Source organism: Fomitiporia mediterranea, assembly GCF_000271605.1.
Source record: "Fomitiporia mediterranea MF3/22 unplaced genomic scaffold FOMMEscaffold_14, whole genome shotgun sequence".
Taxonomy (NCBI): domain Eukaryota; kingdom Fungi; phylum Basidiomycota; class Agaricomycetes; order Hymenochaetales; family Hymenochaetaceae; genus Fomitiporia; species Fomitiporia mediterranea.
In genome coordinates, this window is record NW_006760399.1 from 909,560 (window position 1) to 934,504 (window position 24,945).

The 24,945-nt window shown below is 46.5% G+C and overlaps 7 protein-coding genes across 7 annotated transcripts; 4 read left to right on the top strand and 3 right to left on the bottom strand.

Moving 5' to 3' along the window:
• Positions 1 to 811: 811 nt before the first annotated feature.
• FOMMEDRAFT_128703 (uncharacterized protein) lies at positions 812 to 1,503 on the bottom strand. The gene is made up of 2 exons (XM_007270774.1): positions 1,030 to 1,503; positions 812 to 971 (listed from the first exon to the last, which is right to left on the bottom strand). The coding sequence occupies exons 1-2, from the start codon at positions 1,484 to 1,486 to the stop codon at positions 952 to 954; spliced, it is 477 nt and encodes a 158-aa protein (XP_007270836.1). The 5' UTR covers positions 1,487 to 1,503; the 3' UTR covers positions 812 to 951.
• Positions 1,504 to 1,969: 466 nt separating this feature from the next.
• Positions 1,970 to 4,942, top strand: FOMMEDRAFT_31534 (uncharacterized protein; the record flags this gene model as incomplete). Its single annotated transcript, XM_007270622.1, has 3 exons — positions 1,970 to 2,143; positions 2,199 to 2,735; positions 2,792 to 4,942. The coding sequence occupies 3 exons, from the start codon at positions 1,970 to 1,972 to the stop codon at positions 4,940 to 4,942; spliced, it is 2,862 nt and encodes a 953-aa protein (XP_007270684.1).
• A 2,325-nt stretch (positions 4,943 to 7,267) lies between these two features.
• On the top strand, positions 7,268 to 10,542 carry FOMMEDRAFT_148940 (uncharacterized protein). Its single transcript, XM_007270775.1, has 8 exons — positions 7,268 to 7,536; positions 7,634 to 8,047; positions 8,103 to 8,147; positions 8,221 to 8,333; positions 8,403 to 8,775; positions 8,838 to 8,983; positions 9,034 to 9,208; positions 9,263 to 10,542. The coding sequence occupies exons 1-8, from the start codon at positions 7,408 to 7,410 to the stop codon at positions 10,100 to 10,102; spliced, it is 2,235 nt and encodes a 744-aa protein (XP_007270837.1). The 5' UTR covers positions 7,268 to 7,407; the 3' UTR covers positions 10,103 to 10,542.
• Positions 10,543 to 12,120: 1,578 nt separating this feature from the next.
• FOMMEDRAFT_23338 (uncharacterized protein) lies at positions 12,121 to 13,747 on the top strand. The gene is made up of 4 exons (XM_007270598.1): positions 12,121 to 12,379; positions 12,459 to 12,663; positions 12,739 to 13,201; positions 13,286 to 13,747. The coding sequence occupies exons 1-4, from the start codon at positions 12,206 to 12,208 to the stop codon at positions 13,377 to 13,379; spliced, it is 936 nt and encodes a 311-aa protein (XP_007270660.1). The 5' UTR covers positions 12,121 to 12,205; the 3' UTR covers positions 13,380 to 13,747.
• A 1,551-nt stretch (positions 13,748 to 15,298) lies between these two features.
• FOMMEDRAFT_23340 (uncharacterized protein) lies at positions 15,299 to 18,212 on the top strand. Its single transcript, XM_007270599.1, has 7 exons — positions 15,299 to 15,711; positions 15,764 to 16,860; positions 16,919 to 16,979; positions 17,042 to 17,250; positions 17,308 to 17,388; positions 17,451 to 17,869; positions 17,932 to 18,212. Exons 2-7 carry the CDS (start codon positions 16,233 to 16,235, stop codon positions 17,953 to 17,955), a joined length of 1,422 nt encoding a protein of 473 aa, XP_007270661.1. The 5' UTR covers positions 15,299 to 15,711; positions 15,764 to 16,232; the 3' UTR covers positions 17,956 to 18,212.
• A 556-nt stretch (positions 18,213 to 18,768) lies between these two features.
• FOMMEDRAFT_31538 (uncharacterized protein) lies at positions 18,769 to 20,141 on the bottom strand (the record flags this gene model as incomplete). Its single annotated transcript, XM_007270623.1, has 7 exons — positions 18,769 to 18,913; positions 18,979 to 19,057; positions 19,110 to 19,202; positions 19,259 to 19,297; positions 19,352 to 19,378; positions 19,650 to 19,721; positions 20,009 to 20,141. The coding sequence occupies 7 exons, from the start codon at positions 20,139 to 20,141 to the stop codon at positions 18,769 to 18,771; spliced, it is 588 nt and encodes a 195-aa protein (XP_007270685.1).
• A 692-nt stretch (positions 20,142 to 20,833) lies between these two features.
• Positions 20,834 to 23,079, bottom strand: FOMMEDRAFT_113586 (dimethylaniline monooxygenase). Its single transcript, XM_007270776.1, has 8 exons — positions 22,529 to 23,079; positions 22,327 to 22,479; positions 21,585 to 22,272; positions 21,491 to 21,495; positions 21,332 to 21,470; positions 21,115 to 21,250; positions 21,006 to 21,059; positions 20,834 to 20,929 (listed from the first exon to the last, which is right to left on the bottom strand). The coding sequence occupies exons 1-8, from the start codon at positions 23,049 to 23,051 to the stop codon at positions 20,885 to 20,887; spliced, it is 1,743 nt and encodes a 580-aa protein (XP_007270838.1). The 5' UTR covers positions 23,052 to 23,079; the 3' UTR covers positions 20,834 to 20,884.
• Between the last annotated feature and the right edge of the window lie 1,866 nt (positions 23,080 to 24,945).

Consider the following 24,945-nt stretch of genomic DNA (forward strand, 5'->3'; position numbering starts at 1 on the left):
TTCCAGGACGAGTAAAACGCTTAAGAAAGCGAAATCACGGATCACACTCAAGTCTCCGCCCTCCACTTGCTCATTGCCGACACAGGCGATGACGTCGTCCTCTTCTTCCGAAGCCCTCTTCCAATTCGCTAAAGTCCCATTCGGTGATTTCGAAGGCTGCCTCTCATGGATCCAAGCCTACCCGTCACTCGATTACTGTGCGAGTAGGGATATGATGCTGTGGCAAGCAAGCAAGACGTTCGAGAGGCTTTTGAAGCAGGATTTTGAGCCGAGGCATTTATCACTTGTTCAGGATTTTGCGAATCAGTGTGTGCAGCAGTACGCGTTGTTGGATTATGGCGCGGATTGTGGATACGAGAGGCTTAGACATTATCTACATGAGTAAGTATTTAGAACTGCGAGTGTGGGATCTTCGTGAACTTACATGCTTGCACTGTTGTGTACAGCTTAGTGTTAACGTCTGAGTGGGCTCGAAATGATTATTTGTCTAGGTTAGTTGACTTGACTTTGAGATGTGATGGCGATGCTGACTTTGGATTCTTAGAATGATGAACTTGGATCCTCCGCAGCGACTAGAATTTATTACCAGGTAAGGTTATTAATAGCCTTCCACTTCGATTTGAGCAATAGACCTACCATTTGCAGACCTGTGCCTGGACACCTAGAAAAACTGCGATGGTTCTGTCTCCTATTTGACCACCTATATGAAAAGATAGAACAAGAGACGCGGAACAGAATGGAAAGACCGGCACTATTAAGACACTTCCAGTCTCCGCTAGAAAAGCTGCAATCACGGTTTTCTAGTGGGAGAGGGGCGAGTAATGGGAACGTCGGTGATACATCGGACCCTGATATCGGGAGGGCAATATGAATCGATTTCCTGTTCATTTCTCTATCTTTTCATTTCTTTGGATTCTCGCATACATGTAACATATACATTTTTGTTCACTATTAGTAGTCCCCCAAAAGACCTGTCATCTCTGATTAGTACTTGCAGTTACATATAAAAATGAACACGAATGCACTCACCCATACCAGTATCAGCTATCATCTCATTGTACCAGACGGAAAAGCACAGGCCGGCAGTGTCTCCCCAGACCTCGTAGCTCTTTATCTTTAGCTGCTCGTCGAATTCGAATCGGTATGTAAACACCTCGTCCCAACTTCGTTCGTATTCTTTACTTGTGAAAGTTGCACTGCCTTTGACGGAGACCTTGAGTTCGTCGGTATCGACGATGAAATCGGAGAAGTGCATGTCCTTATAGGTCAGCTTCTGGTTGACTCTCGTGAAGTATTCCTTTGCCCCATCGAGGCCGGTGAACGGACGGCCGAGAAAGGGGGCGACATAGTCCGTTCCGTATTCGATGCAGCGTGTGTCTAGCGCATCCGCGAAGGATGAGAGGATATTGTCTATGGGTTGCTTGTTGGCGAAGGCGTCGCAGAAGGCACGAGCAGCACCCAGGAGGTCGGTGCGCTGGGGAGGCATTTCAGAATTGATTTTTGAGATTATTTAAGTAAGCTGGTCTCGGTGGTTGTAGTTAGTAATAAAGGGCTGCACATCCAAATAAGGCAGGCACTCGGCGACACGCGCGCAACGAGTGTCCACGCCCCTCACTGTTGCAACTGGTGCTCTCTCTTCCTTTGACCTCAACCCGCTACCTCCGCTCGCCGTCGGCGTCGTTGACGACGCGCTTTCTCCTTCTTCTCGCCGTCTCATGGGCGTCGACTGGCTCTTCTTTCACTGCAGATGACATCCCGCCCGCCCCTTGCCACAAAACATAGGCGTCCGCTCTCTGCAATATTCCTCGGCAACCCCGCTCTTCTTCCTGACCTCCCGGAACCTCCTAGCACTGCAAGTAGCCCAGGCTCCTCCGGTCTGCCGTCGCCCCCTGCTTCAAACTCGACGGGCAGCGGCAGCAACGGCGACTTGAGCACGGACAGCGTGCGGCTCTCAAACTCGAACGAACTCATGAACAATGGGAATGGCGCCCGTAGCGCAAGAAGCTCCCCGAGCGACGACGGCGACGGTGGAAACGACGAAGACCACACTGCTAAGCTGTCTGGTGGTAACTCACGCTTGAACGAGGAGTCGAGCAATTCGGCCTTGCAGCGTGTTAAAAGTTTGACCCAGCGCAATCGTCTGGTATGCACTTTCTTTTGCTCGTTCTGTATGCTCTCTCAAACATATTTTCTTTTAGGTTCTAAGTAAACTGGCCTCAATATCTTCTGGCTCTCGTCTTTCTACACCGTCTCCGACAAATGTGACCCGACGTTCACCTTTACAGTCTGCTACTACTGCTTCAACTTCCACTGCGCCCTCTTCACGTTTAACAAGGAGACGTTCAGAGTCAATGTCACGGGCGTCAGGCTCGGAGACAGAACGTGAAAACGCAAATGGAAATAATGCAGCTTCTGATTCAGAAGGCTTGTCAGAGACGCCGACTTCGACGACTGGAAGTCATTTTCGATCCGCGAGTATGGCAGAACGACGGACATCCTCTTCTGCTTTTGGCGAGTCCAAATCGGCTTTCTTAGATCGTTCAGTACGAGAGCGGTCAGCTGAACCAAGTGATGTGTCCAAACAACGCACAAGACCCGAAAGTCGTGCCGATGATATCGAAGCTGCTGCACTTGCAGCGGTGGCTCAGTCTCGGCGTGACAGTCCCATTGACGCAAGGCGAAGACAACCATTGCCTCGCGAATTCCTCGGTGGAGGAGGTGGTGGTAATGGTGAAGTAAGCACTATGATCTCATTTTAAAACAACAGCTTTTCATTTCACTGTTTTAATAGTCTTCTACACAATTTCCTCAAACACCGCGACGAGAACGTACTGTTTCGGGTGCATTCTCAGCTCAGGACTCGCCCTCGTCTTCCCGTGCAACACTCCACGACTCTCCGATGACTCCGAGGACACGAGCTCAGAGATTCTCGTCGATACGAGAAATTACACGTAAACACCAAACACGATGGTTGTCACAGGACATGTCTCCTCTGAAGAACGGATCGGACGAAGAGGCTCCATCTCCGTCCCGTCGGGTTATTAATGGTGACAGTCCAAGACGCAATTTTGTGGGAGAGAGCTTGCGTGCTGCGGGACTAGTCAAATTACGGGAGGAAGGTGGTGAAGATGTTTTCGGCGAGGGCGGCAGAAGACTCCGTATTAGCAGTGAAGTTGGTGCACGACCCTTGACGAGTCGGCTAGAACCTTCTTCAAGGCCTGGTACACGATTCAGCGAGCGTCCAGCGATTTCTGATAACGAACGTCACATTGAGCCTCGCACACCCGCCAATCCGACATACATTGCGCAACGGAATGCCCAAACTGCAAAAGCCGAAAGGCCATCAACTTCCATGGCAGCATATCGCGAGGAGCCGCGAACGGCACCTCCCGCACTGCGTACCTACAATTCTGCGTACGTAATAACATCTGATCGGGATAGAGACCGGCAAGTTGGCGATGTATCTTCTCGTCCATCATCTCAAGTTCGCAACTATGGAAATGTCTCGTCCGCAGCTGGTGAACGCAGTGGCTCATCCGCTGCAGTTGGACGCTCGACTGCTAGTCCACATAACCTGTCTTCTGCTGCTGGGGCGGATGTTGTGCCAGAACATACGCGTTTGATGCTGGAGTCTCTGGGAATGTTCGAATCTCAATTATCTCGACTGCCCTCGTTAGGAAACACGACAATGGTGACCATCCCTGAATTATTCCGCTCAGCACAAAACATCGTTCATGCCGCCGATGCATTGAACAACATGCTTCGGAGGGGCAATTCGCATGCTCTCGACGAGCAGATTGATGCAGAACTTGGGGAGGATGGTCGAGCAGTTGACCTCGTTAGCCTTTGGAGGGACGTCGGAGCAGACTATAGAGAGAGCGTCCGTGTGAGCGATGAACTTGTAAGAACAATGACGTCCTTCCTTCTGGGGGTTGGAAAAGTTCTGCGCGAATCGGCGGCAGAAAGCATGCATAATCGGACAGCGTCCCTTGACGACGGTGCAATGCGGCGACGTACGCCAGAGGTCGGTCCAAGCGCTGATGGTCGCAAGTCGGAAAGTAGTAGACTATCCTCTGAAGGGAATCGTAGCAGTCTGGATGGTAAGACCCGGTGGAACGCCTCGTCGGGTGAGATGGGGAGAACGACGACGTCCTTCACGTCCCTACACAGTGCATCATCTACGTCCTCTTTCCGACCCGCGACGATTTCGAAGGCACTTGCTGACGCAGAGCTTGGCCATAGATCGTCGGACTCTATTGGCGATAATGAATTATCATCTCGGAAGTTGAACAGGTTATCACTCACAGGCTCGCGGCATCTAGACTCCCTCCAAGACTTGCGTGACTCCAAGGCACGTACTAACCAGTATTCAAATGCGGATGATGACCCGGTGGATTCGCCCTCCGCGGCTGCTACGGCCCGACACCAGGGAACTCTCCCGCGTCGTTCCAACACTGTTGCTGTTCCCCCTGCCCTACCAACGCTTGTTTCTGAATCACTCCTCTCCCGACGAACATCAGAAAAAGCATCTACTGTCAGTCGGCGTCCAAAGACTTCGGGTCCTGGTAGTCGAGCGGCAACTTCACTGTTCCAGACGTTATCTGGGACGGCAGAGCCGACAATTGCAATCAACAAGACGCAAGCTTCTCCTGAACGTCCTAGACACGCACCTACGTCTTCAATGTCTCGTACGTTCTCACGAACCGGTGGAGCGGCAGCCGCAGGTTTGCAGGAGCAGATAGAACGCGACGTTCGGAAACGCACGGTCTCAGGGAGTTCTGCAGTTGAGTCTGAGGTACAATCTGTTCGCAATTCTTCGGATATCGAGCGAGTGGAGCGTCGTCCTCGAGCTTCGCTAGATAGCAACATCAGTGGAGCGTCCTCGACGCGTTTTTCGCGTGATCGGAGAGGCACAGTTACCAGTCTGTTCTCTAGATCTTAAAGTTAGACTTCGTTTTAATTATTCGTGAGTAACTTGCTTTGACTGATACATCGTAGCGGAGTTCCTGATCCCATTCATTCACACAGGAGTCCCGCCGGCTTCTTGCTGTTGGCGACTTAATACGTTCCGGTGAGCGCGCCAGGTGCAATTCCGGTATTTGTTACCCTTTTCCCTCCTCTTTTCTCAAGCAAGGACTATCCTCCTGTGTCTCAATATATATTTCCCCCTCTTTCTCTCTCCATTTCCTTATTCTTACTTCTGGTTCTTCTTCGGGCGCAATTGACATGCGTTACTGATTCCGTTTCCGTGTGCTTCCTTTTTCCATTTTTCTGGCTGTTTATAATTCCTGTCGACTTATGGGGACGCTTGGTGCGTTTCTGTTGTTTCCGATTCTGTCGTTTGTTGTTGCCGTTCCGGTTTTGTTCCTTCCCTTGTCCCCACTACCCCTCCTCATAAACTGATCCCTCGTTTGAAAGTGAAATCGTATATGCGTGTATGAGCTACTATGCACGATTATGTATATGTCTCTCTCTCTCTCTCTCTCTCTCTCTCTCTCTCTCTCTCTCTCGCCCCTGTCTCGTTTTTCTCTTTCTCTGTTTTTTGTGCAGTTGCAGAAATGTATCGATGCCAAGCTAAGGCTTTTCTGAAGTGTGCATACATATGAATAATAACAAAATGTATACCGAAATGAAAGAGACTATTAGATTAAGACTAATTTGAGCGTTTGTAAAGATACGTACGTACGGATAACGAAATGTACTACCGAAATGAAAGACACTCACTGTTAGACTAAGACTAACTTGAGCGTCTGGGTGTTTGTAAGTAAAGAAAAGATGTGAATGCGGTGAGGGGTAGTAATGATTATTAGAATTTAGACGGGGTCATCTGCGCAACGCCACATATCTAATGATTTGTTTATGCCGATGATCACGGCTGTTCAGGTGTTCTATGTGGCCACGTCTACCCGACGCTCGCTTGCACCCTCATTTTGCTTGCTAGTGGAAGCAAAATGGACTAGTGTGCGTAATTACACTAGTCGTAGTCCGTTTGACAATACAAATACAAATATTAAATTGCACTTTTTTAAAAATGGATGACTAAAAATAATGAAAACATTCCGGTCAATTAGGAACGGAGAGAAGAGCATTGCCACCCCCGAGAAGTGGGACAATGAAATTGATGATGACCGGTAAATCAGGGAACAAAGTTGTTCTTCCTTGAGGGGATACGAGCTTGATTCCTTAACAGCGCTTCCTTCCTCACAGTTTGTGATTCTTGCAACCGACAGTGCTCCACAGAAACGAATTCATCCGATGATCGCCGGAGTCTACAGAGCTGTGTACATGCAGGTTATTAACGCATGGGTTTTCGCAGATAAGAATTATGTATGCGTAAAATTACCAGGGATGGACAGGTCGGTATTCGGGGTAGCCGGATAAGTCTAAGAATTTCCGGCCTGGAGATTGGCTCCTGCCGCTCGCGGTTAAGAGTGGAGGGTGCTGTTAAGTGCGATCTATGATGTACTTGAAGGGAGAAGGACTTAATAATGTTGCTTGCGTGAGTGTGTTTTAAGGTTGAGTTGCGAGAGATGGGAAAGCATGACGCTTGACGTCTCTCTCTGGTAGCCCCTAGACCTTGGTGGTGTGTGTGTGCCTGCGTGGTGCTTCGTTCGTTTCATCCCCTCGCGTCGTCGTTCCTTCCTGCTTCCACTTCTTTGCGGCGCTCTGATAGAGAGGGGGAATTGATAGCGTGTTCTCTCCTTCGCGATGATTGTCCTTTCTTAGCTTGGCGGTGTTCTGGTGTGACGAGCTCGTGCTGACACTAGAGAGCTTCTTGCGATATATACCGAGGTGATCAAGGTGGTCCCCTCCTGAAGTCAGACCAGCACCACCTCAAAGGCCAGTTCCCCAGGTGAGCCACAAATATTTTTTTAATTCCGTCAGATTGATCGCATATATGTAGAGACATTGCAGAGGGCATTCTTGGAAGGTGGCGTAATCGAGGCGTACAGGGGCTATGTGGACCAACCATTCTGATTTGTTTGGAATGTGTTGATGTCGAGGAGGGACTTCCGGTAACTATTCCTTTATATTCAAAGGGGAAAATCGCCAAGAAGGGGATAATTCAATAATGGAGAGACGCGGCGATCAATTTGTTCGATTTCTTATCACAAGTCTAAATACAGCCATCCGCGGGATGACGCGCTACAATGCGGGTTGGCCGACGGACGAACGGATAGCATTGGCAGAGACGCATAGTAAAAAACAATGCGAATTGTGAAACGGAAGCGCCGCGCAGAGCGGGGGGACGAGAACTCCAAAGGGGTAACGAGGAGTGAAGGACACCATATTGGGACTAGGTGCGTAACACACATAAATAAACGTGACACGCGCATCACCAGCATCAGCAAGCATCAATCTCTTCCACTTTGTTTCTTACGCTGTCGGTGTCAACGTCTTCCAGCCATGTCCGCCTTGCCACCCCCGACGTCGATGGTAGACACTACCCAGCAGCAGCAGTTTCTAGATCAGCCAAAGAAGAGGACCCGCAGAAGACTCCGAGTAAGTTGCGTCGAATGTACGCGTAGAAGGCAGGTCAGTACAAGTCCGATCCGTCGCTGTTTAGCGCCCGTTCTCCGACGACCAGAATGATTAAAACATTGGTTTGCTTTTTTGTTTTTTTGTTGGATAGAAATGTGACAGACAGCAGCCGTGTTCGCTGTGCAAGACACGCGGGGTCGAACATCTCTGTCGATGGGAAACGGAGCCCTTCGCACGTCCGCCACCCGCAAGGCCGCCCGGTGGGAGAGCCGCGGCGCGGAAGGAGAAACCATCCATCCTGACCATATCCTTCCCTGCAAACAATGTGCCAACGGCAGCATCATCCTCATCGAAGGCAATAGCGCAGACTAGTCCAATTAGCAGTGTATATTCGCCGACTAGTTATCAGAGTCTTGTAGTTGCATCATCGCCCTTGAGTCAGTCGTCTCAGGCTGGATCTCCGCTATACTCTCGATCTTCGCAAAGTCCGTTCGAGGGTCGCCCTCAAAGCGAGGGACTTAAAGAAGCTGCTCTTGCGTTGGCCCGCATGCAGCTCACCGAGGAGGTCTGCGATCTCCTCTTGATCCCCCGTATCTTCCAGAATCTTACGATTTTTACAGGCTCATCATCTTGCCGAGGGCTCTTTCGCTTACGCTCTGCAGGAGGTAAGTAGGCCACGAGGCGGCCCGATAAAGACCAAAAACAAAGTTAACTCCCCTCTCCTCCGCCCCTCAATAGCTCACCAATTCCGGGGCATACCGAGTCTACGAGCTGCCTCTGAATAGTCAGCTGCACCAATCAATTGCATTCCGCCCCTCTGAGCCGTTCGTGCCGAGATTGCCTGATAAAGCGTGAGTCGTTTAGGCACGAAAATTGGCTTCTCGTAAGGCGTGTACTAAAGTAGGCATTGATCCACCCAGACACTGCGAGGCGCTCCTGTTGAGCTTCCACGAGCACGTGAACTGGTCGATCGGGATTCCGTACAATGTTCTCTTCTCGTCGCACGAGTTGATGTGGGAGCGTATTAGAGCCGATCCGACTTGCCTACAGAAGTACAATCCGTACTGGGTGGCTTTGCTTCTCTCGATGTTCTGCTTTTCTCCAGCCTGCGCTACTGAGGAAGAAAGTAGGGACTATTTCAATCAGGCTATGGCAGCTAGAAAATTGCAGGAGGACAGATACGCATCTTTAGATGCACCGCCTCAACACGGTGACATAATGGGCGCCGTTTATTCTTGCCTCGGAGCCGCGTTTTTGGCAAGATACCTTCAAGATAGAGGTAGGATTACCGAGGTCAGCTTCGAGGCATTTATCCTCCATACTGTTCCGCTTAAACTCATGGTATTTTTATGTAGGCATGGAAGGTTGTTGGCAGCGCTCTGCGTGACGCCCAGAACGTTGGACTGCACAACTTTTTGGCCCCTGGGAAGTCAAAGAACGTAACGGACGATCAACGTACGTTCATGCTGGTGTCTTGGCACCTGTGTGTCGAGTTTGATAGGTCAGTTTATATGATGAAAAATCTCACGGATCACTGATGCCCCTATGTAGGTATTTGTCACTCTTTTTGGGAAGGCCTACAGTCGTTCGGTCTCGAGACTGCAATGTACAACTTCCCTCGGCCCGCTCGGATGCCCTTGCATTAGATGGATCTACGAACATAGCACTGCTATTCCAGGCGTATTTCATATCGATGACGAAAATCGTTAGCGAAGCGAAAGAGAAGGTGGGGATGGGATTCATTACGCTGTTATAGATAAATAACTGACATCATCCCCAGTTCCTGAGCGCCCAGCCAGACAACGAAGACGGTCACGCGTACTTCGACATTAGAATGGGTGAATGGCTTGCAAACCTTCCGTCGTTTTACAAGTTGGATCAAACGCCGAACGTTTCGTACGATCACATATATCCGAAGTTATATCTCCAGCGTATGACGCTACGGTCTTACTACACGTGTTCTTGCCTGTTCTACCATCGGGCATTGGCGTATTCGCGACCTGCACATCAAGATGCAATGGGCTATGGATGGGACCAGAGTCAACTCGCGCAATATGCGATCAGTGTTCTGCACTCTCAAGGCCATCTGCTTATGAATCAATGGTGGGAGCGCCAGGTCCCGTTCGACATTAGTATGTACATGTTCGAGGCATCGGTTACGCTCGGCGTCACCCTCCTTCGCGACTTGTACCATCCGGACGCGAATGAATGGCGTCGCGAGCTCGCAAGCGCGATTGAGATATTCGAAAACCTCCGTGAGAGAGACTTTGGCCAGATTGTTCCGCAGGCGATACGAGTGTTACGCGTTTTGCAAGAACTTTGTGCTGACCCGATGGGGAAACGGTTGACTGACTATCCTGTCAATGTTCAACAGGAGGAAGCGAAGATCATCTTCCCGTCTGAGGCGTATAATGTTGAGAATGCGTTCGTTCAGAATACGTCATACGATTCTTATAACGAAATGTGGAACCAATACGGCGTGCAGGACGCTACTTCTGTTCCACCAGCAGCTGCCCTGTACACGATGGATGGAGCTGCTTATCCCGCTCCTGTTTGGCCGACGAATGTTGAGATGTCGACGCCGTACGTTGGCACCATGTCTGGTGTCCCTTATGCGTGATGCTAGTTCCGCTATGCACTCTACGTTGCGCTTACTGTCGTTATCGCTTCCTTTCTCCGTTTGTTTCACTGTCTGTTCTGGCTTGATTCCCTGACCCATATCCGTGTTTTACTACCCACTTCCGCAATCCGTTTCTCCGCCTCAATGTTTCCTGTCTCTTATGCCAATTCTTTTCTCTTTGCTGTCTGGTCGTGCAATGTTTCCTTGCTCTCCCGTTCTCATACCGTTCTTGCAATCTCCCACTTTCTGTGTTCAACGCTTTTCTTACCTGGATTCGTTTTTGTTCCAACCCTGTTCCAACTTTACATCCTTACTGCTCTTGACACGTTTTCTCTCGTTTCTCCATCTTCACGCATCCCGGATAAAGAAAAAAGAAACCTGTATATTGTCTGACAACGCCTCGCTTCCCCGGATTCCAAAGGTTCGATGGCTGCTTAATCGTACGTGCCCATTTTATTGTAATATAGTTAGAAAATTGTGTTTTTTTCTTGGTCTGGCTTGTTCTGTTTGCCACGCTGTCGTGTTTTGCGGTTTTCCTTTGACTATACCGTTTTCGCTTTGCGTTTGGCTGATGATTGTAGACTCTATCCTGCTCTCCTGACTCGGATTTGACTTGTTTTCGGTATTGAGTACATAGTATAATGAAAAGGTTCGCTTTAACTTACTTTCGCCGCTTGTGTTGTTTCGTATGACTAGGGAACGAAAAGAAACGATACAGTACATTATACAATACTTTATCCTTACATCTTTGGCCTACCTACCGACTTCAGCATTTCAATATTAACAAAATCAACCTGTTACTATGTGTGTAAAAAACGTGTTATACTGTCCCCTGCTAGTGCTTGGCAGATCAATGAACCTACTGTATACTGATTCATATCGCTGCAACGTTTGATCGGTCTTTGCAAATTGCGGGACGTCTCTCACGCCAGCACGGTGCCACACAATATAAATATCATCTATATGTGTATCTCAGGCCGGGTGCTGTTGAATTTTTTTGGATGTTGGGCTTCTAGACTCGAGTCTATGATGAAGAAGCATAAGTTTGTGGGTGTATTGAGGTTCTTTGTGCATAGTTGGGTGTCTTAGGAGCTGGGAATGTATTTGGTCTGTATATTACTATATAATATATATATTGTAAGATGAGTAAGGTTGTATGCTTTCTCTACTGGCTGCCGTGTAACGCCCGGAGGCAAACTTTGTCATGAGTGGCATTTAGGAGCAAGAAGGCGAGTATATTGATCTAAGGATGTTAGTTTAATATTAACAATATTTATTTCGACTAGGAAAGAGGGGAGGTGCCAAGGAACTCGGCACAGAGAGAATAAGAGTAGGTGGTGATGGTAGCATACAGAGTAGTTGTTGGCCTAGATCCTGGCATCTTGGCATACTTGGTTTGGGACAAGAAAGATGGATTCCGAGTACTAAGTGGCTGTCATTTCGATTGCCTGTGTTTCTAGATCGACACCTCAGAGAGGAAAATTTGTCGGCAGCAGAAATTGAAGTCAGTGGCAGACTCGATTTATATTTGCGAAAGCTATGAACCCACGTTGGTTCATTCATACCTACGATCATGATCGAAGGCTGTGCACAAGCGCTGTACAGCGCAGACGGAACACTTTAAATGAAAGGTGTCTGAGAAGTGGAAAACGCGAGCTCATGATTATCATGTGATCGTTTTTGAAATTTAGGACGAGCGCTACAGCCTACACGTTAATTTCGATGCTTTCCTCCAGTCTCCTTCATTATTGAGGATGAGCAAGGACTCGAATGCGCTGAAAAGGAAAGAGTTCTAATGGAAGCATTCAATTTCGGAGGTGGATGGACAACACGTGTATTTATGGGCCGGGCACGCCTTCCAAAAGAGGGAGGAACAAGAGGCCCGGCCGCCTGGCGACGTTGTCTGCTCCTGTCCACTAAACGCGCATGTCACCGTGCACGCTCTTCTCCCACAGACTCCGTCCTCCTTCCTTCTTCTAGTCATCATCTATACCTCCAATACTCTATCGAGCTATCCCCAATCCGCCCTTCCTTTTCTATTCCATCCATCTCTTACGGCACACCATTCACCACTTCGAGATAAAGTGGCCAGGAACGCAAGGAATGCACCCGCGGCTGCCTGTGTCTCTATCCCTACAGCTATTCCTCCTCGCACTATGCATGCCGTCATCATCTAGTTTGGATATACCGATACACCCCAGTGGTCATTCACGACGCGCGAACGTGCCATCTACAGGATATTTCGACCCCCGAAACAATGGCGGGAGCTTCTTGACAGTGCGTGCTAAGCTAGCTCATGTTTTAACGTATCAAGTTCTTATAATGAACTTTATTTTTGCTTTTCTTTTATCCCTAGAAAATTCCCCAAACGTTTCCCGAAGGTCTCGGTGAACCACTCAACGTCATCTTATCTGCAAACTCAGACGCGGCAGTGCTGGTCGACTCGGAGGATCATGGCGGATTACAGAACTACTTCATCTCACTTGGTTTCGCAGGAGAATGCCTCGGTCAACATTCAGGCTCTGACCAGATGGCCAACCTTGGAGACGGCGATGGCTACTGTAAGTTTTATCTGTTCGCCTCACTTCACACGAGAAGGTAGCTCATGAGAGATCTTCGGGATGTCGCGGAAACAGTAAACGAAACTGCTGTCATTCGATGGGCGTACGGCGACCCGACATTGGGTACATGTCAGGAGACTATCAAGGGCGGGAACCATTTCCGATATTGGGTACAGGATGGGAAGGAAGCTGACAGCAAAGCGGTCTTTATGGCTCTCTCATACGAGAAACCAATTGCGGAGCAACACGATATCATTGATAATGGGTACAACCTCGGTCGAGATTGGCTTATTGGGAATGCAACTAACGCGTTCATCCCGACTTCGAACTTGACCAATTCATCGACATATACTGGATCGACGTCGGCGAACGGGTACATGTACCAGACGAGTGTGCAATATGTATCGGGGTTGTTATCGAATACGAGTGATGGGATAAATCATTTTCAAAGTATGACTACGAATGCGGTAGACGGACTGGTTGCCGTCATGACCGTACATATCACCCAGGCGCCGCAACAGGCGACATCGTCATCTGCGTAAGTGATTTGAGAATATCGCTTGACTTCTTGGCGGCTGACTTATTGATTCTTCTCTTCCTTTTGTTTACTCCGTGATGACAGCCTTCAATCACTCACCCTTCCAACACCCATATCCGCCATCCTCTTACCATTCCTTCTCTACGTTCTTTTCTTCACTAGATCATCATCATTATAGAACATGCATATGCGGACTCTTTTGACTTTCACATCCCGGAAGTTTCGGACTCGGAAAGTTCGGAAATCGGAAATTGGATATAACACTCAACACCAACAAATACCAACACCAAAGACATAAACATTTTTCTCTTGAATCGAGTCGATTCAACCTAATTCTGTCTTTCCTTTTTCTTTGTATGTGTGTTTATCGATATTGCATTTGTATGAAATCATAAGATAGTCCAGATTCATGTTTATAAGCCCTAGATGGGATACAGCCGTTCATTCATTTTATTTGTATTAGCAGCAGTAGCGTTATTCCCTCTCTTGTAATATCTCTTATAGATTTCCGTTCCTCCCGTTTCTTGGATATGGATATGGATACCATTTTTAAATGTATCGTGACTTTGTCCGTAAATACCAAATATAGCCTTTTCTAAAAATACATGTAAGGAGCGGACGTGGGAAATAGTTTCTTGCTTAATCGGTCCTAGCCATTTCTAAGGACATGCTTAAACTGATAGTTGCAAAGCCAGAAGAAAGGCTCTTGAATAAACATTTAACAGTCTGAACACACTGTTGTTAGAAGTGTACCGAGCCTCGCTTTCGAAGAAGAATGTTTTGGATATTTGTTTCTTGTAGTATTATAAGGGGTCGAGTCTGAAACACTGTTAATTATGAATGTGCATTCCATTTTGTAAATAATATGCTTTGGATTTGTGAATAATGTTGACATTGATAGGATATTGAGACCTTAGAGTCAGTTTTGTTGAGGGTGTAAATAGAGCATGAGGACGGAGCTGGGCTAATATTAACAATACAAAATTTTACACATTCACAAAGTACAAGAGTTATAGATGACAATAAATTAAGTGATATACAATCATATTAGACATCATTCACAGCGGTTTAGAACTGAAGATCCTTGCTCTTGCTTGTTTCAGTATTTAATCCTGACTATAGCGACAATGAGATGGAAATTCATTCGGACGATATATCCCTCCGTTCTTCAGATAAGTTCCAGTGGCGTCTGTCTTTGTTTCTCTGGTCGCGTCTGTTCTTATTTGTCCGAAATCATCTGCTTGTGGAAAGTACCCCTTAATTGGAACGTCGGCGCAACGAATGGAAGGGGGAGAGGTAGGTGAAAAGCAACGGTTGATCTTGATTTTGAGAGAGGAAAGTTCTGCATTCTGGGATAGTTGCGAGGGGAACTGTTGCGCTTTCAGGTGATTCGAGAGCAAGAGTACCAAATTACATCAATACCGCGATGAAGTTGTTCATGTACGAAACGCGCGAATTATCGCGATGACAGAGTGAAGAGAAGGACACGAAATTAGGGCCGTCAGCTACACAGCTGTATATATGCGGCTTTGTCACTGAGAAATGGATCGTTATCGGTGCTTTCCGAGCGCCGAGCGAATTGAGCAAGGCACTTCTAAATGTGGTAAGGTGAGAAGCACGTGTTGCGACACAATAAAAGCATGGCCGATGAGCTTCTCGCCTGCTTATTGTTCACTTTCCAACTCTGTTCAGACGACACACGCCTATGCTTCCGTTCCACCGGCCAACAATCAACAAAAGGAGTTCGGTTCTTCTGTTATATCTGGATAAGCTGTCAGGTCCCGTGCTAGTCTTGATCCGTTTGGTACACTGCAGAACTCCTTCTGCCCTTTGGCCACCAGTGGTGCGATGCTAAAGTGCAAAATAACATGCATTGTTGTCTCCAGCTTAAGCCCTAGCATTGCATTGCAACGGAAGCATATTTTAAAGGTTATATCTGAGACTCAGTGGAGGTGCAAATTTAAAAGCTAAATGAATAGATCGAACATGAGAATCGGATTTTTAGGGACCGTTTTGGCGGGAAGAATGAAGATCAACTCCGCGTTTCTGGGTTTCTGTCCAAATTGGCCCTTTCTTCGTCTTAGCCGCTCTATTATGCTGAACTGCTCTTTTCTCCTCATCCTCACTCTGCCTCTCACTTTCCCGTTCGTGCATATGCAATCTTGAGCTGCCGCTCCGCGTATCTGCTAAGAATCTCGTTCTTCCTCACCACCAAACACTCACCCTCGTTACATCTCACCTACGTATCACGGTCAATATCGTGCTGAGATCCAGACACTCATTTGGGCTGAGTGATTCACATTTGCAGACTATTTCACTCCACTCGTTCTCTTGTTCCTCCATCTGCGCTTCCGATTGTCCGTTGCATCAAGCGGCCACTCATTGTTCATTCTTGCCTTAAGAGCTCGTGGTTCCCGTCTCTTGTTTACTTTGCCCCTCTCTCATTCCTGTCTGTGCGTCTTCTCTTCGGTTGATTTTGTCGGCTATCATGCCAAAGACCAAACGCCATAGTACGTGCTTGATCGTCTCCACACAGAAGCGATTCTCAGAGCGTTGCTTCAGCAAAACCCTGTCTTTACTTTCAGACAAACGATTGTCCTCTGTCTGCTGATGAATGTGACTTTGCGCACGTCATCGCAACTCAGGAGGAGTATGAGTCGTTGAAGAATCCCCAGGCGACGCTGCGCACGAAACCTTGCAGGTTCTATCTCGGCGGGCAATGTAGAGATGGATATTGGTGTCGCTTCAAACATCCGGCTGGATCGTTCACCGCAAGTAGAGGATTGGATACGAGTTTACTTGAGGACGTACCTGAGCTTGATTCGGATAAGAGCACGGATGAGGACGTAGATGTGAGAGAGATCGATGGAGCGTGGAAGGCGAAGCCCGAGGAACATCCTAAGTATCGAAGTGTGTCTCTTCTTACTCTGAGTGGTCGTATTCGACAATGGACTGATGGTACGTCGTTGCAGCACGCCCCTGCCGCAACTTCATACTCGGGAAATGTGTCTACGGAGAACGTTGCAGCTACATGCACGTCCTTCCTACAGCAGAGACTTCCACGGACTGTGCAGCTGCCACGCCCATTGCGAACACTCTCGTTGCACCCTCATCTCTCTTTCCTAAAGCTACTCCCCCTCGTCCGAGCACCAATTGTAATGTTGGTGGTTCTCAGAACAGTGACTCAGATGTGGACACACTAGATCTGGACTCTTCATCGTCAAGCACACCCGCGCGAGTCCCTTCTTATCAGAACATACAGACTCCCTCCACATCGTCTCTGTTAACTGACGAACACGATACGCCTGCGGTTCCAGCGTCTGCTATAAACACTGAGTACCCGCCCAGCATGCATCGTGTTCCGTCGTTCCCAATGCCTCCGTTCTCACCTTTACCATATCCACCACATGAGTACGCTCCCAAGAGCCCGCTGGATTGTCCGCCTTTAGCTTCCCCGTTCCCGATGTACTCTCCAACTTCGCCGTTGCCTCTGCAGATTGTGCACGTCCCATTCGCATTTCCTATGTATCAGGACTTGTCATCGGCTCAGATGAGACCGACTGCAAATGCTCAAGAGAAGCAGCCACCTCGTCAACACGTATTCTCGCAGCCCAATGGGGATGTTGGAGCAACCTCACTGCCTAGCTCGCAATATCGAAGTATGTGTCTTTAGGAATTCATATTTATTAGTTGATTGAAGTTTTATGGTCGCTACAGGCAAACCGTGTAGGTTCTTCAACGAGCCTGGACGGTGTCATAAGGGCAATCGGTGCAATTTGTAGGCAGATATCGTGGTTTGACGGCCAGCTTGCTAACTTTTCTCATTATCATCCTTTCCAGTAGCCACGCATCTGTACCTTTGACTGTGCCAAGACGGAGTACTCAACCGACTAGAAAAGAAACGAAGACTCCCGAGCAGACCCCAAGAAAGCCGTCTGAAAATTCGGAAGACCAAACCCCTTCAAATGAGGCGGAAAGGGCTAGATCGACTAATTTCTATAAGATAAACTGGCGTGTCGTTGGTGGTGGAGTGAAGATTGGTACTGATAGTAAGCGTTATAAATATGTTCAGCACGATTATGTACCAATGCCTCCGGGATTTGTAGACAGCGTACTTCGCCGACGATCCGAAGATATGTCTGGCACGGCCGGTTGTCCTCCTTCATTCAGAAATCCATTCAATCCAAGTGAGTATCTTCAGCCTTCAAATTTATGTATTATCCCTGACTGGTTTATTTTGACGTTAAAGATAACGAACGACTCTCGATCATAACCTCTCCGTTGCCTCCAGCCGCAGAATTGAGAGGAAGATCTCACTCGCTAACCACGGTCTCCAATTCCAAGACGTCTAGTTTCTCTTCACGAAAGGGAAGTGCAGATAATGCACTCACACTTTCTTTGAAGACGATTCGACTTAGCGAAACAAAAACAAGCGATGAAACTGAGCCTTCAAACGATGCTCCTCAACCGCGGCCTATTGTTGTCGTACAAGGAGAAGACGGAAACGATGCAGATGGAAGGAAATCTGAGGAAGATGCTGATAATACGAAACTTGCATTCCCTGAAGGCGGAGAGAAGAAGTTCGCTATCACCTCACGGCAGGACTCCACACGAGCAAAGTCGTCTCCGTCATCTCCAGTCACGATGTATAGCGACCTATCAAACAAGGTGGGAGCTCGCCAAAGCCCTGCATTAATAGTGACTAGTACTGACTCGCGCATCGTGAATAGATTTTCGCGGCTGAATCTCCTTGATAAATAAGTAAAGACACAAAAAGGATTTTTTGTTTGTCTTCCATATTCATCCGCACGTTCCTTCATTTTCCTTCCTTTGTGCTAGATATAGCACATAGATCTCCGCACTTCTCATTCTAATTTCCCTTTTGTTGCGTTTCGTGAGCCTAATTGCTACGTACATTCCTTTGTGGTTCGTGATTTCCTTTCTCTCTTTCGCGTGGTACTATTACTATATACACAGTCAATGTCAATAAGAGCATGTAACTATTGTGACGTCAATATACATTGTACATAAGTTCTATGTTTCATCGCTTCATCGTTCCATTGTACTCTACTTCTACAGCAAAATAGCCTCAACAGCTGTAGACTTGCATCAAGGGATATAAATAGACTACCAAAAACCAAGTTTCACAGCCTGTGATTCTCTCCTACTTTGTTAAGCTACGGAGTGATGTATATACTCGATCCTCTGGAGTCTGTATCGGAATCAGTGATGTGTGACGCAGAACAATTTAACGACCAAGAATCAAACCTTCGTCGATCCCGAGCATAGAATTATTACGCGAATTGCATTTCGCTGACAGTCTTCATTCTGTAGCTCGTTCCTTCGTTGACACCTAGCTCGCTCGCTTCCTTAAGGTTAAATAGCATGCGACTTCCCATAACGCAAAGGAAGGAAGGGTTTCCAAGAGCCTGCAAAACACCCGCCAAAATATTATTTGATACTTCAAGCCTATATTGTGCTATGTTCATAGCACAACAAAAGACCGTGCTTTACAATTACATGTCTGTTGTCAGTTGATGCATTTACTTCATTTTAGAACTGTGGACTCACAAAGCAAAATAAATTACTTGATCCCGAATAAGAATTTTCACGAGTGGCACTCCCTCAAGTCCTGCAGCGTCTTTCCAATACTGTGCTGCTTTGTAGACTGCTAGAACCATGAGTATAAGCTCAAACACCATTGGGACGACCCTGTAATATGATTCGGGTAAGTAACAATTCTGTTTGCAGTAGGCATCATTGCATAAAGTGCATACCAGTCTAGAAAGGCCCATTTTATTCCGGGCACCCCGCCTTCATAGCAAACTAAGGCATTGGCAAGATTTGCAACGCCAACTTGACTGAATTCAGAGATTGATTATGCTTTTTTGATGGTAATAAAACGTACTTTCATCAGACTTGCCAATATAGATGGTTGCTACAAGTTTCAAAACTGCCTCCACACATAGCAGCACCTTCAACACAGTTGACAGTGTTGTATCTATGTATATGTATGAAATATTAGTACTCACAAGCGACTGACAGGGGAAAAAATACCTTGAGCATAAAGAGCAATAACACGGATCATAAGAACGTCTAAAAATACGGATCAGATTTTATCTATTATGTATGTTGTTGACGGTTTCATACAGTCAACAGATATAACAACAATTAAATCTAAACATGATTGTCAGACTCATGTTGTACATCATTTACTAATAAAATCTCACTTGTAATAAGCCGGGTCCATAGTGAGAACAGACCTGGGAATTCTCAATCATAAATAACTGGTTTTCTCATACTTAGCTTACATCTAACGCCAAAGGATCAGGAGTCTATAATCTGCATTCGATATGGTGAAAGATACATACAAATTTATAGTAGAGCTGTAAGTATCGACTTTCAAATGGCTATTAGTATATTCTCTTCCAATAGTTAGACAACTTACAAAGTACTAAGGCTACAGGACCTAGTAGACCAGTATACCGATTCTTGTTGCCCATGGTAGAAAAGTAAATTACTAGGTAAGAATAGACAATATTTATTAAGCTTACCAGGAAGTAAACAATATTGACAAGTCTCCTGGAAGGAGTCTTGAATATTCAATGTTATTTAATCTCCAGAATCTTGCAGACAGATGAGATTGTACTATTCACCCAGAAATACTTTACCTGTGAGTTCTCTAATCAGTCATATATCCACATGTAGATCTGTAATAAATGTTTATTACTTCTTTATCCATAGTAATAGCTGCCATAGTTTGCCGTTACTATAGAGCATATAAATAAGGGTTTGGTGCATTCATACCTGCATCATAAGCTAAGGTAGCTACAACAGCAACTTGAAAATACTGGTCCGTGTTAATTGCCATAACAGCAAATGGGACTTCACTTGGATCAATGGGAACAATGTCAGAATCAGAACGGATAGAGAGATTCATATTGGTAAAGAAGTGAGGGGTGTATCAAGGCGATTCTGTTATTAAATTGTCCAGTAGATGGACTGCACTTTATAGTCTCTGGGTTCAAGCAGAAGATATCAATGTGATATTGATACAGTTTAAACCCAGCCTCAGTTACCGTAAACACAGCATCATCTAATTATTTATATCAAGGGTTGATGTTCTCAATATGGCTGACACAGATAGAAGGTGAACTTTGCACTAGGTGATTGATCAGGGGCCTGAATGTATACATATTTGGGATCACAACGTAAGGTAAACACATGTGAATACTGATAAAGTTAAATATGCGTAGTAGTATAATTACTGCGAATTATTTTGCATTATGTGTCCTTAGATAAGTTTCATCTAAATAATGCAATGTTATAGCAACCAATATCCTTAGCTTGGATTAGTCTTTGGTGTGCAATGTGGCTGTAGTTTGTTTTTCCTGTCCAGTACACTTGTTATTACGTTCAAATAATCTTCTTATGATTGAATGATTAAACAGTGACACAGCGAAAGTTGTCTTTTACGCCACCGCTGATTGGGATCAGGATTTCTCCGAGACCGGAAAAATCCTTGCAGCATCATTCCTCAGCTATTTTTGCATGGCTATACGATTGCAAAGTCTTGTTGGCTCATGCATGACTCGCTGAAGTGTCCTTATAAACAGTTAGGATAAAGGTGTATTTCTCACTTTTTTTCAATACCATTTACACAACACGAAGCCAATACGACTATTAGTTCTCTAAATAACCAAGTTCAATACCCTTGATCTGCAATGCCTGTTCGATAGAGAAAGTTTGATCCCCAGGAACTGTTCAGTTTTCATCGGCAACGAGGAAAGGTGGAAAAACTTACGAGCAACTTCGAATAGAATCGCGAGACAGCGAAGTCGCTCCCAGCGAACCAGAGCTGACATATAATTTAAGAACTGGAACATTTGATGCGTCAATGCTGGACTGCTCACCCCCGATTGACCAGATGGTTTGTATCCAGCTCGAATCTCCCCGTGTTCATCACTTCCAAGAAGCTCGCTAGTTTTATCAATGACTTCATGGCCAAATATACGGATGAGTTTGTTGCGAACAGAATGCCACCCGGTTCTTAATGAGACACCGTTCAATTAAGCAGGACATAGATAGATATAGGCATGGCATAAGTGTGAGAGAACTGAGGGTACGTACGCCAAAATGATTGCATCTGCATCTAGCTTGGAACCATCGTTGAACACGACGCTCTTCTCGCTCAGATGATCAATCTCGACGCCCTGTCTGATTTTGACTTTCCCATTGATAATGAGCGCTGCACAGCCTACATCAATGACTTCCGGAATTATGCGTTAGAATATTAAGTCCGTAACTGTTCGGCGGGTGGCTTACAATATCCTACCGGGTGATACATTAACAACTGGTTCGGCGCGAATGCAAAATATGCTCACCGCCTTGTCGATCGAATACCATAACTAATTGTCCTGCACCATCCGGTCCAGATGTCAATTTGAACCCAGCTTTAGTCAGCCCTTCATGCATCTCCTTGTCAAATTCCTCTGCAAAAGACTGCAATTTCTTTCCCAATTCGCGCATCGCACCGAGCGGTATCCCAGCAAATGCAAGATCTGAATAGTACACAGGACGGCCTTCGGGAAATGCCAAACCGAATGACGCAGCGAGATACGTGTCTGAGACGACTGCAGTTGCGGAGCGCTGGACCATCGTTACGCTCTGCGCCCCACGAAAGACTAGGTCCTGGCAGACATCTGCAGACGTGTTTCCTGCTCCGAGAACAACTACACGTTGTCCCTTGAAGGGCTCACCGCCGGAAAATGCGCTGGAATGGAGGATCGTGCCTTTAAAAGAGGAAACCCCCGGAAGAGACGGGATAATTGGATCTCCGTACACACTAATGGCCATGACAAGATGCTGTGGGTGAAGTGTAAGGGGCTTGCCATTGCGGCTGACGGTGATAGTCCAGCGTTTCCTATCGAAATCGTATTTAGGTGTTGGTTCGAGAGTTGTAGATGTCCAAACAATGAGATTCTGATTATCTACGTATTGTTCGAACCAGTTAGCTAGCTTGTCTCGTGGCGTGAACGTTGGCCAATTTGATGGATACGGTTGATACAAAACTAAGCATTTCGGCCATTATGATGTGATTTTGCAGTGTAAAAGAATATTCTCACGATTGTGGTGTGAACGTGGAGTATGCAGCGCAAGCGTTGGATACCTGTTCCGCCAGACATCGCCGACGCGAGCAGTCTGTTCGATGACAAGAGTTCGGATGCCCATCTGACGAAAACGGGCGGCGACTTGAAGGCCCGACTGAGCTCCACCAACTGATCCATTCGTGAAGATAGATCTGTAATAGAACGTAGCCCGACGTACCAACGACGACCTGAGGGTCATTCTCAACCTCCTCACGCCGTTGCCTATACACCTCGCCCCATGACAGATTGTGCCCATCATACACCCCGGACTCGTTTCCTGCTTCTTCATGACCTTTCCAATCGTTTACCATCATCATAACAGCAAGAGCCTTTGGAGTCTCGCCATTTTTTGGATAGTATAGACGTGTGAAGCCCTTTCCGAGTGCTCTAGGCGTTTCGAAATCGAACGCAGTTGTAATGATAGGCGTTTCTGGACCAAAATGAGCTTCCTGGGGTCGTCCATGAGGGTTTGTATCCAGGACGACATTCAAGACTTTCGCCTGGCCGAGCACAGGCTGCAAATGAGCACGGATAGCGTCGTGTCCATGACGAGTCTCAAGGCTCGGGTTGAATACCAACAAATCACGGAACCAGCAAGACGGATCAAGGCAGTTAAGTACGGCATCAATATTTGCTTGACTGATAGCTTCGCCGAATGCTGATATCCAGGAGGAAGCGAATTGGAGCTCCGGGTTTGCCATGTCTTCGCAATGATGAAAAGAAGGAGCCGCGTGCAAACGATCAAGGGAAAAGAAAGCTTATACTGCTTTATACGATGGAATGCTGCCGTAGGCCGAGCGGCCGTGGGGAAACTTTAATTCATCCCATGAAAGTGAGTTCTGCCACATGAGCTCTGGAGACTTCGATTACCAGTATCATCCCGTGTTTCCCACAAAAAAAGCGTATTTCGGTAATACTTGAGTAAGATGGGCACCTGTTACTATTGTGAGTGGGATGGTGTGTGTGTAAAGCTGACACATGGTCGCGTTTGACTTGGCCAGCTTCCCCTGAAAAGGCGTTCAATAGACGAAATCAAGCTAAACATGAAATGGAAGCGTTGAGTCTAATTCACTTACATTCTTTGGCGCGGATTTATTGCGGCTCTACGCACAGTGCTAAATTTCGATTGGTTGTCAGATCAAGAGTCAAATATGTAAATCTCTGTCTCATGGTGCTATGAGAAAGACCTGCCTAAATCGGCACCATTTTGTTGACTATTGTTTACGTCGGAGCCTTGAGGTTGTCAAGTGTCTTCCTTCACAAAATGACGTACTGCGATCTCGCATACATTATTCACATACAACGTATACAACAGTCGCTGTATCCACATCCAACACGATAAATAGGACACATCTCAACGCTCCCAATAGTTCATCATGCGCCTATATGGACCAAGTTAACCCATCTCTCGGTCTCAATGCCTTCCTGTTTGTTAGAAAGTTGACTCTTCAGCTTCAGCCTTTCTTCGAACAAATTCCGCTCTCGAAATACGTCCACTGCAGGTGGCCCGTTTTTCTCTACATCTGTATCAGGCTGCAGCCCAGTAGATGATGTCGCGAGGTTCTCTAGCTGGTGACTAACATTCCTAAACCTGTTAGCGAGCTCCTTATTCGTTTCTTCAAGTGTCCTGAAACCACGCATCTGCGTCGACTCTTCACCTTACTTGCTGTCAACAGTCGTCTTCTACTGTTAGAGTCCAAGGATAAAGAAGCTGACCTAATCAACTATTGTTGTAGTTAACTGTTGCAGCTCAACACAGTGAACAGTCTCTGTACTGGGCACTGGATCCTTGGCTTGAGACCTTGGTACAGTGTTAGGTATCAGGGTAAAGGGCAGAAGGTGAGTGCTTATCCATCATGCTGGACAAGATAAGAACATGTCGAAGCTGTAAATATAGTTTGATGATGAGGACGTTTGAGACGCAATGACAAGAATAAATGGATTTAGATCACGTAATGCTCTCAGTATTCTTTATGTGGTGTATGATGCCTTACTCTGATCAAATTCAGACTCTGCCTGCAGTTACACGAAAAACGGAATAATTGTCAAATTTTAATGATATAAGGAAGTTCCTGGAATTGTCCGCTAATATATAACCAAATTCACCCTACACCATACACTGATAGCAGTGTCCAAATCCCCGGCAAAAAGGGAAGAGTGTTCATTGCTGAATACTGTAAACAAGATGATATCCCTAAACTAGTAAGGTCTATTACTGCGGCTAGGGATATGTTGCTAAAATGGGAAGAATGCTTATAATGTAACTTTCTCGAAAATTCTGGCACACTGTATCCCCAGCCTACTCAAATCCTGCACAAAGGCTGAACATATCATTATGTATATATATAAAATAAGTGATAATAGAGTTTCATGTAAGTTTTCTACTAATATCCACCCTACTTGGCTTGGTATACTCATCATGCATGTCATGTTCGAGTCACTGTCCGAAATCCTCACAGGAAGCAATAGGAAGCACTTAATTCTGAAAAAGGCATGACTACTAGAAATTAGAATGGCAATGAACGGAAATGGGTTGCAACCTAATTGGGTAGAATGCACATTGGGGTACCATAGTCCAACGATCTAGTACTAGGG